This window comes from Frankliniella occidentalis, unplaced genomic scaffold (genome assembly GCF_000697945.3).
Source record: "Frankliniella occidentalis isolate FOCC.00 unplaced genomic scaffold, Focc_3.1 Scaffold24, whole genome shotgun sequence".
Classification (NCBI taxonomy): Eukaryota; Metazoa; Arthropoda; class Insecta; order Thysanoptera; family Thripidae; genus Frankliniella; species Frankliniella occidentalis.
In genome coordinates, this window is record NW_026267154.1 from 1577068 (window position 1) to 1587067 (window position 10000).

At 45.5% G+C, this 10000-nt stretch overlaps 3 protein-coding genes across 6 annotated transcripts in view; 1 reads left to right on the forward strand and 2 right to left on the reverse strand.

Moving 5' to 3' along the window:
- Positions 1–3922, reverse strand: part of LOC113211699 (5-phosphohydroxy-L-lysine phospho-lyase) — a 13461-nt gene extending 9539 nt beyond the window's left edge. For all 3 annotated transcript variants that reach the window (XM_052265098.1, XM_052265099.1, XM_026430160.2), the window contains exon 1: positions 3709–3922. In XM_052265098.1, the coding sequence (XP_052121058.1) occupies positions 3709–3812 (104 nt within the window). In that variant the 5' untranslated portion in view covers positions 3813–3922. The remainder of the gene's footprint in view (positions 1–3708) is intronic.
- A 622-nt stretch (positions 3923–4544) lies between these two features.
- LOC113211693 (TM2 domain-containing protein CG11103) lies at positions 4545–7583 on the forward strand. The gene is made up of 4 exons (XM_026430151.2): positions 4545–4905; positions 5055–5142; positions 5258–5373; positions 5492–7583. The coding sequence occupies exons 1-4, from the start codon at positions 4754–4756 to the stop codon at positions 5703–5705; spliced, it is 570 nt and encodes a 189-aa protein (XP_026285936.1). The 5' UTR covers positions 4545–4753; the 3' UTR covers positions 5706–7583.
- Positions 7575–9944, reverse strand: LOC113211692 (dihydropteridine reductase). 2 transcript variants are annotated; one of them, XM_026430150.2, is made up of 6 exons: positions 9670–9944; positions 9090–9173; positions 8901–9006; positions 8670–8810; positions 8392–8584; positions 7575–8318 (listed from the first exon to the last, which is right to left on the reverse strand). In XM_026430150.2, exons 1-6 carry the CDS (start codon positions 9754–9756, stop codon positions 8219–8221), a joined length of 711 nt encoding a protein of 236 aa, XP_026285935.1. In that variant the 5' UTR covers positions 9757–9944; the 3' UTR covers positions 7575–8218. The 2 variants fall into 2 exon arrangements, with proteins under 2 accessions (XP_026285935.1, XP_052121060.1); XM_052265100.1 differs by lacking the exon at positions 9670–9944 and adding an exon at positions 9332–9448.
- Positions 9945–10000: the final 56 nt, after the last annotated feature.

Genomic DNA, 10000 nt, shown 5'->3' on the forward strand with positions numbered 1-10000 from the left:
TTTTGCTTCCATTACGATAGCTGGCCGATAAAGAATTTCGTTTCGAGGAAAAAAGATAGTATACCGATAGAATCATTTTTCTCATTTCGTATATCGCACCGACAGTTCGTATCTTTTTTCTACTGTTGTCCGACAGTCGTACGACAATTCTGTGCTACTAGGGAGACCAGAGTGCAGCAGGCTGCAGGTCCGCTATAGACAAGTGGGCTATCTCTAGAATCAGACGAATCGGGCGTACACACACGGATGTGATGCATTTCCAGAGGCAAACGGAGTACGCGTCGAGTACGTACTCTATATTCTGCTGTAAACTCCTATGCCGCTTTGAAAAGTATAGGACCTGGATAGGGTGCGAATGGAGAGCTCACCGTGGACTCACGGGCTGCGCCTTTTAGACCGTCTTCTAAACCACGCTCAAAATAGGGTGGTGGAAACGTTCTGAGAAACGTTTTTCAAGTGAGCTCTCACGGTGAGCTCTTTCTCTAATCGCACACCTGGTCACACTGTAATTAGTGTACGCTTTTACCGGGGTATTGGGCGCTCTTCTGTCATCAACCGTGGAAAAAAAAACTCAATTAGACGCGGCCGAGGAAAAAGTATACCCCTCTTCATTAAAAAAAAATGATGATGTAACACGGGGCACGGGCCGCCTAAACACACGGACTTCTGGCGGTGACAGAGTAAACCAACTACTCCTCCGCCGTCGAGCGATTGTGATAAGGCGTGCTGCACGAGACTCACGTCGGCCAGGTGGCAACAACCAGCCATATTGCTTTTCCATCACGCTCTATTTTTTGGCAGGGGCAAAAAGTAGTTGTCTAGTCTAAAACATTATTTTCAAATGTCATGATTTTTTTTTGTACTTTGTTTCCGATAGATAAAAAAAATGGTTCTCGACTCTACTTTTGCGCTACCGTAACCGGAGGAAAGGCTGCTACAGAATTTCGTAACGATTCTTTCTTTGTATACAGTCCGCGGGTCGTGTGCCTGCTGGCGGGACAGGTTCGACAGGGAAGCGCGGCCCCTGTTCGCTCTTGTTGCGAGCGGGACCTACCGCGTTCTGTATTTCTTATTTTACAATCAGTACAACGTTACAACGTTACGTCGGAGTTTTAGACAGTTGAGTAATGTTTTCATGGTCATCAACCTCACCATATCCCCCTCCTCAATAAGACCATCCATATGTGGTACACACGAGAAGCATGATGGGATGGGCGTTTCCTTGGCAACGATGGTCATTTTGGTCGTGTGCCAATTATTTTTGAGACAGTAAAAAAAATTGATAAGGGGATAATATGCAAAGGACTTGCGCGCGAACCTCTTATCAAGCTGTCATCGGCCGGCCCGGGCGACGTTCGGAAAGACAGTGATTTATTGCAGAGCAGCTGATACCACAATCACTCCAGACAGAAAGAGCGTGTGTGCGAGTTATTTACTTTGTTTGGTGCACTTTAATGCACTCCGATATTTTTGCGTCAATATTCCTCATTTTGTACGGCGCTGCTGGTCTCCGTTACCTGTCACGCGTCATTACCCCGTTAGTACGAGTTAGTATGCAATGAGTACGAGCCTACATGACGAGTTAGTATACGCCTGGTCCTCGGCTCACGTAGGCGGAGGCTGTGGGTGGGGACGGATTGCAACACTTGTCGATATCGGGGACGTGCAGGCCGTGTCAGACCGTCAGTGTCTGACCGTCAGTACTGTAAGCATCGGTCAGCACAATCATCACGGTCAGCAACGCTTACGTCAATGCGCTCGTTACTCCAGGGTTGCCAATGAGGCGGAGCTCTTAATTAACATCGCCGGCTAGACTTGAGGGGGTCTTCTGCGGGGCAGTCGCGCGCGCAGCCTGTCCGACCGACCGGATGTTGGCTGGAGACAGCGCGGATAACACTCTGAAGTGCTGACCTTGGCCTCCTGGCTGGAGCAGCGTATATCGGACCGCGACCGTTGGCTCCCTCTGGACTGGTGACCTTGGCCTTCGGGAGCAGGGCCAGTCGGCCGGGCCCCGCCGCCAGTGTGTAAGAGGGGAGGACCCCTGCGGGGCTCGGGGTAGGCCACCCGCCCAGGAGGGCTGCAAAGTATTGCCTACCCGCCACCCGCCACGCGCTTCTTTCTTCCTCAAGGAACAATACCTCGACTAGGGACCTCTTTCTCTCTCTGTGTCTCTGTCTCCCTGTCTGTCTCTGTCTCCCTGTCTCTCTCTATCTCTCTCTGTCTCTCGGTCTGTCTCTGTCTATCTCTCTCTCTCTCTCTGCGACCTTGACGGGGTGGACGCGAGGACTCGCGCCGAGGCGCTAGTCGTGCCCATCCGGGCGTCCGGCGTGACAAGCCGGGCGTCGAGGGGGCGCGGGGAGCAGGTCTCCCGCCCGCCAGGTGCACCTTCCTGCACGAGCAACACGGGGACAGGGGGAAGGTACAGGAACCATGTCAGTTACAGGACAGGAGGTGGCCTTTACTTTTTCGATGTAATTAAATTCGCCGTGGAAAATATCACATCATTTCAATCGCATGGCCCTGACAATGTTCTTTGCGTGCGCCCCCCAGGACTTGGACCCGTCCGTCTGCTCCGCCCCGGCGTCGTCCTCCTGAGTCTGGACTGTTATCAGAATGGACTGCCACTGATTAGACTCCCTCTTATTGGTACCAAGAGAGAGAGAGAGAGAGAGAGATTGAACTCGCTGCCGAACGGCACCGTCACGCTGCTTAGCACGCGCACACACACACACACACACACACACACACACACACACACACACACACACACACACACACACACAGGGTGCAGTAACGTATCGAACCCACCGCTGATCATAAAAGTCGTCATTTTGTGGAGAAAATTGTTATGCAGACAAGCCTCATTCATGAACCGTGGCTGACGGCTGTACTCTGTGAAAACGAGAGGTGTTTTTTTGTTGCGTTGCTTTTTTTTGCATCTCAGTCTCGTCTTGTCCCGTCCGGTCCGGTCCAGTCCAGTTGGATACTGTACGTTCGACAGTAAGGTGGACGCACCATATAATGTACGGAATCATCGTTTACTCAACTGCAGAGCTCCACATTTATTTTTACCGCCATAAGTGTTACACCGGGGTGTTTCAGAGTGTACCCTATACAGTGTTGTGGTGTCCGCTCTGAAACACGCCCGATATAGCCCAGTTTAGCGCGCTCCCGCGGCACCCGCGCGGGTTTCACAGGGGGGGGACAGACATGTCATAATACGACACACGTCGAGTAAACAAAGTGCAAACCGTCCCGCGCGAAAAACAGCCGCGCGCGAGGCAGTACAGCCTGTGCGGGCGACACGTCTGAAGCAGCTGCCCTCGCAAACACTAGAGATATAGCCTACTCGTAACCGCACTGGACCGCTGGTGTATTGGGACGTGGATAAATTACACGCGATATCTCTAAAAGAAGATTACGCGGGCGTATCCATGCTGCTACTTATCCTGGGGTGGGGATAAAATAGAGCCAGGGGGGCAGTTTGGCCCTAAGAAACCTTATTACACTGAATTACACTGAATTTTGTGCTATGCGTCCAAAAAGTATAGTTAATTAATTACACAATACTTTTTTAACCGAAAATAGTCAGTCAGGACAGACTACATTCGAACTACAACTTCAATTTGTTAAACTTCAACTTCATCCTGTTAAATAAAAGACTGACAATGTGGCAGGTGTACAGGGCATGGTCAAATGGTCACTCACCCCACGAGCCTCTTGCGCAGGAGGATGGTGTCGGATTTGGACATGTGCTCGAGGGGCGCCAGGCCCTGCTTGGCCGAGGAGGCGGGGCTCTTGTGGCTGGCCATGGCGGCGGCGGTGGCGGTGGCGGTGGCGGTGGTCCTCTGTTGCGCGGTCCACTAGACGTCCCGTCCTGCGCGATCCGGGCCGCTCAGCTGAGCCAGGCACTTACTCGACTCGCCGAGGCCCGCGAGGCCCCCCCGCGGAACGACCGCGCGAGCGAGGGAGGGGGAAGAGGGCGGGAGCAGGTTCGTTATCAAACGACCGCCGCCTGTTCATCTATCTATCTTCACCCCCTCTCCCCCCCCCTCTCCCTACCCCTCCACTCCCGCCACCCCATATATCTGAAAAGGCACCAGCCACCGTGTTTCCGAAAACGAATTCGTGATAATTTCTCTTGTCGCAGGGTGAATGATCGACCACTTTGAGGTAAGCCTCCCCCCCCCCTTCCCTCCCTCGCATTCAGGGATGAAAGTTTCCAAAAAATTTCAGAAAATTTCAGAAAATTTCCGGAAAATAACGGAAAACTTCGAAAGTCTGGGACATTTTCTATTTTTACCGGAAATTTTTCTTTTTTTCCTGAAATTTGCCAGAAATTTTCCAGAAATTTTCCAGAAACTTTCCTGGGTTTCCACCCATGTTCGCATTTTTGTTTAAATGTCTCCCTCCCACCTGTCGCCCCTTAGTCGGCCCAGATGAGGCCCTCTTTGGTCCGTGGATGACACGCAAAAAGGAAAACCCGCAGACGTTTGAATCGTTGGCGGGATCGGGGAAGGGAGGGGGATGTTGAGGGAGGGGGAAACAAACAGCTGACAGTCGAGAGTCAACACACCTCCTCCATGCATAATAAGCAGACGGAGTGCAGCCCAACCTTTTCTGTCAAAACAGAAAGTCATACCGAGTGCAAATGACACCCAGGTACCTGCCTTAGCTGAGGAATATTCGGTTTTCGGTATATTTGGGTGCCTGGATTCCAGGTGCATCGGTCAGACAGTAATGCTACTCTGTCATGTTCGTGATCCTGAAGTGCTTGGTGCCCGCTTTGCTATTTGCCCTGTTTCTATTAACAACTTCTGGACAGGCTAAAAGACAAGGGTCCGACAACGGGTCTTTAGATCGCACCTATAGACCTGACGGCCCGCTCGTCAAATGCTCGTTTCTGTAAGTTTCCCATCTGAGTTTGAAACATATTTTGTGGTTATGTTCAGATATTGAAAAATAAATTTTCTCTAAAAACAAATGTCTAAATTTTGCTTTTCAATGTTTTAGTTTTACGCATGAAAATTATTTGTCATTTCCTTTATTTCCAGACCATTGGAGTTTTTAGATTGTGAAGAACCGGTGGATCATAAAGGTAACAAGTCTGCTCGAGATGATGCGGGACACGGATGTGTCAAGGTAATTCTAACTTTTTGAAATAGTTAGCCCAGTGAAACATAAATACAAATTATACCTTTGTACTCTTTAGTATTAATAGTTTATTAATCTAGCTGCGTATCATTTTGCCCCATAGTTTGGAGGATCTCGTTATGAAGACGTAGAGAAGACAAAGGTCAACTGCAAAGTATTGCCAGATATTGAGTGCTATGGATCCCGCAATTTCCTCAAAGATGGATTTCCTTGTATCAAGTGAGTTTACATACATTTATAAATCTTTCATAAATATATTATAAATCTTTCATAAATATATAAGAGGATCAACTTTTATTGTATTGATTCCATAACTGACATTCATTTCAATTTCCAGGTATGGTGGACACTATTTTACAACCACAATCATATACAGTATTCTTCTGGGGTTCCTGGGTATGGATCGCTTCTGCCTAGGACAAACAGGCACTGCTGTAGGTAAACTTTTAACACTTGGTGGAGTTGGTATTTGGTGGATTGTAGATATCATACTTCTAGTAACTAATGGGCTTGTACCAGATGATGGTACTAATTGGAATCCAAGATCTTAACCCTTTTTATATAATGAAATAACTTTAATTGACTGAATGATTTCTAATTTTTTAATAGTATAACAGCATGTTTTGTAAAGGTATTGCTGATAATTTTCCACACAATTTGCTATCTCCAACTTTTGAAATTGTGCACAATGCCTCAAGGGGCAAAATAAAGGAATGGTGTGATGGGGAAAAAATTACACTGATCAAACAGTGGATAAAAAAAGGTAGAATTAGAAAACCGAAGACTGGCAGTCAAAAGAAATTTCACTCCCACAAAACAAGTATATTTCAACTTGGGACAGTTAATTCAAAACTGTTTTATTCATATCAAAACTGCCCTCTGTTAAGTCTCATTTGTCTAGGAGGATACACTAGGAAAACTTTTGATGAAGAAAGCATTCTTAACTATTTCTGTAAGTGTGGAAAAGACAAGAAACGGTTTGTTCACAAAATAGCCTGCAGTCAGATTTGCAGAAAATGCCTCTTATTTAGAAGTTCTTTCAGACTTGATTTGATGTTTCCAACAAGATTAAAATTTGTGCTTTGTTTTAAAAAGCTATATTTGATTCCTGCTCGTGTGCGAAAAAGAGCTGAGAGAATCAACAAGATTATACCGTGAGAAATGTAAGCTAAGCGATTTAATTAGTTTTGTGCTGCAAGCAACGTCATTCATTACTCCTTCCCAAAGTATTCAAGTTATTTGTTGCTGAGAAACATGTCCGTAATGTATAGCATAGCCTTTTCTTTGGTCATAAAAAAGAAAAAAAACCTAAATTGAAAACATACCAACAGTCTTCCTCAGCAAAGTAGATGTATGTATGTATGTGTCTCTGATACTCTCTCTGTGATAAGTAGCGTTACTAGGTAGCTTGTATTACATTTGACAAATAATATGCCATCCTTATTAGCTATTTATGGATGCAATTGTTTGGTTAAATTTGGTCTATTTGGTGTACTATTAAATCAAACCAGAAGCGTATGATTTCTTTGGGTATCTCAAATTCCATAGGACAATTGTAAGGCTACCTGTTTAAGGTGTTTACTGCATAACTGTACCTAAAAAGCATGCATTTTTCTCTGTCTGGTTGAACATTTTAGGAAATGCATTCAACTTCTTGCACAGCCAGTAATCTGTCCAAGAAGTAAGTTTTGACGTGCAACTGTGTAAAAATACTTTTTTGGTAGAACTTGCTGTTTTGTTCTAAAATATGTATTAAGTCATTGTATAGAGCCATGCTTAATGGTTTTCCATTTATATCATGGCATAAAACTCTGGTCTGTAATCTTGTTTTCTTGTTGGTGTACATAAAAGCTTCTTGGCATCAGGGTGAAAATATTTTAATTCAGTTTGTCCATGAGCCATAATCATAAATTTTATAAATGTTATTATGATGGTTAATGTGATTTCAAATTTGAGATGCTTAAATATTTAACTAAGAATCGCACTAACCATACATGAAAGATAGCTATGAATACTATTTTTATCATGTTTTGTTGTGATGCATGCATACTTCATGTAGTGTTGCCCTAGCTTATTTTCAACATTTTCCACATTGATCAATACAGAAATATTGTTAAATCTAAAGTGAAATATTATCACATGTTCCTACTGCATTTTGTATTTGATGTTCTCATCCTTGTGCATTTGTACTTTCCAAATTGATTTGTTCTACACCATTGCTCATTTTTCAGCGTGCTCTTAGCCACAATTCATTTGTCATCATTAAGCCATGCAATGCCTTATTTATAGTAACAATTTTGACTTTGTGAACGAATGTGTTTATCTGGTGAAGTAAATCACAGGAGCTTTGATATGGAAAGTATTTCATTATTTTCAATGTACAACCTACACTGTTTATTGAGAAATACATACAATGTTACTAAAAAGCACATTCAACCGTTTTATTTTCAAAATGTTTCAAATCCTGTAAAGGCTCTGAATTTTCATACAATGACCTTAGGTTGTCTTACTCTCTAGGGAAATGATTTCAATTGAAGCTTAAAATGTGCCATGCTTAGGTAAATTTCACCAGTCTCGTAGTAAAAAAAGTTGGCTTTACTTCCCACTGAACTTTCAGGTACTCAAGACATCACTTAAACACACAGAACAGTAAATAAATTTAAATCTAACATTACTTTGAGCAGCTACAATGTAAAAAAAATAAGCATAACACACACAGATTTAAAAAAAAAAAAAAAAAAAAATCCACTCAGCTATTGAATTTACACATCCAAAACTTCAGCTGAAATGTTTTGGTAGAGCTTTTATCTCCACTTCAGAGCCATGTGATGTGTAAATAAACAGGCAACTAGGGAAAATAGGAACTACACAGTGACCTGTCATCCTAAAAATCCATGCTGGGTACTTTACAAGCATTTTTTTTTTTCTGGACAATTATACAGAGCTTTCAGATCAGTTATAAATTGTGCATTAATTAAGTACATGAGAGCTGAAATCACCATCATTCAAAGAAGGGTGCTGGTCGGTTCCTTCGAATACTAATGGAACGACCAGGAGTCTGAGATCAGACAATCACAGTTTCAGTTTGACCATTTTTAGTCACTAAACCAACAAGACTTCCTGATGCTGGACGTCCTTCATTTTTGGACCACCGCAGAAATAGGCTGAAATTCATAAGGAACATGTTATGCACTTAAAGTCAGGAGACAGTTTTTGAGGCATCAAAATTTCACTTACTCAGCGATATATTCAAGAGAAGTCCAGCTAGACGTATCTGCATCAGGCATCCACTTTCGGTTCATTGGAGTGTCCAGTGTAATGGGCAATATTGAGGCGACAAATGAATTAGCAGGAAGACCACTATTTGGTGCCGCTAACGATTGAGTGAGCTGATGGATTGCAGCCTTAGCAATTCCGTATCCAATCATACCTGCAACGTCATAATCAACTATCATAACTGCTCTCACACAGAACAGCATATGGAGAAAAGTTAATGTCTTTTCAAGGCCACCTACCTGGAGTTCCAGCAGTAGCTGCTTTGGCACCAGGAAGTGTTACAACTCCACCCTCTTTCAAATGCTTTGCTGCTATGGCAGCAGAGATACAGGAACTCCAGACACTCTGACGCCACATCAAGTCAGCATTAGCAATAAAGTCTGAAAAGGAAATTTTAAAAATAGGACGTATATTAATTAAAATTGTATACAGTCTAGGAACGTTTTCTGAACGTTTAAAATTCAAAGTACCTTTGCTTCCAGCGTGTCCCCCAGCCCAACCTCCAGCAACATTGATAATGGCTTCAACCTTTTCATCTCCGAGGACCTCTTTAACTTTGCTCAGAACTTGGGTCTCCTGAGCATTACAATAGTAAGAAATCCATTAGTATGAAACAAAACGTGCAAAGCCAGTCAAAATTCAAAAGCGGGTTCTCAGACCTGCGCAGTCCAATTTTCACTGGGCTCAACAACGATGCTTGCATCAGCTTCCTCCATTTCTTTCATGTCGATTGAGGCCACCCACTGCAAATCAAACGACATTTACCTTTCATTATAAGAAAAATAAGAGCGACAAATGTCCTATGATCCCTCAAAATAACTTATAAACAAAATTGTTTCCGCTGTAGAACTATCTCCAGGTTGCCATACAACTACTCATAATATTCAATGGGCTTTCCCACCAGGATGTGAGCTAGCGCCGGCGGCGCTGCAACAAGGTCACATTCTTTTCTGGCGGCCGCTCAGCTGTTTCCAGGAGGCCGCCGCCTCTGTGCCTGGCCATGCGTCTCCTCGCCGCCGCCGTTCCGTTGCTCAACGGCGGCTCCGCTCCCACAGGAGAAGTCCAAGATAACCTCTTCACCGCTATCGCCGAGATTTGGCCCCGGCCTCCTCCGGCCCGTGGGGGAGGACCCTCGCCGCCCACAGACTTCCCTCCTCGGCGCTCACAGCAGAGCCGTCGAGCCTTCCCCGCGTCGGGCGCCGTCCAACCTGTTGAGGTGGAAGCCCCGCCCGCACTCACCCAGTTGTTGTTCTTAAAGTGCTTGACGCAGGCGGCGCCCAGGGCGCCCTTGCCTCCGTAGATCACGACCCTGCCGCTGAAGGACATGACGACGTGGAGGGGTGCGTGAGGGTCCTGGAGAGGGAGGAGCAGCGGTCGCTGGCGCGGCGGACTTCCTCCTGGAGCTGCGGTGACGTGACGAGGAGGCAGGGCACTCGACGCTGGCGCACTGCTACTGCTACTGAAGAGCGCTCTCTCTCTGTTCTGCTCCGCTCAGCTGCTGTGAGCGACGACGGCGCCGAGCCGCGCGGAGCCGCGGGGTCGGCCGTGCGGAAGGGGAAAGAAGGGGGGG

Bases quoted from the DNA above. Each gene is read 5' to 3' on its own strand.
- LOC113211692 (XM_026430150.2), bottom strand. From the start codon at position 9,756: ATGTCCTTCAGCGGCAGGGTCGTGATCTACGGAGGCAAGGGCGCCCTG. The intron at 9,007-9,089 runs GTCTGAGAACCC...TGTAATGCTCAG, and splicing joins GTGAAAATTGGACTGCGCAG to GAGACCCAAGTTCTGAGCAA. The intron at 8,811-8,900 runs GTACTTTGAATT...TTTCCTTTTCAG, and splicing joins GGGACACGCTGGAAGCAAAG to ACTTTATTGCTAATGCTGAC.
- LOC113211693 (XM_026430151.2), top strand. From the start codon at position 4,754: ATGTTCGTGATCCTGAAGTGCTTGGTGCCCGCTTTGCTATTTGCCCTG. The intron at 4,906-5,054 runs GTAAGTTTCCCA...CTTTATTTCCAG, and splicing joins CTCGTCAAATGCTCGTTTCT to ACCATTGGAGTTTTTAGATT. The intron at 5,143-5,257 runs GTAATTCTAACT...TTTGCCCCATAG, and splicing joins CGGGACACGGATGTGTCAAG to TTTGGAGGATCTCGTTATGA.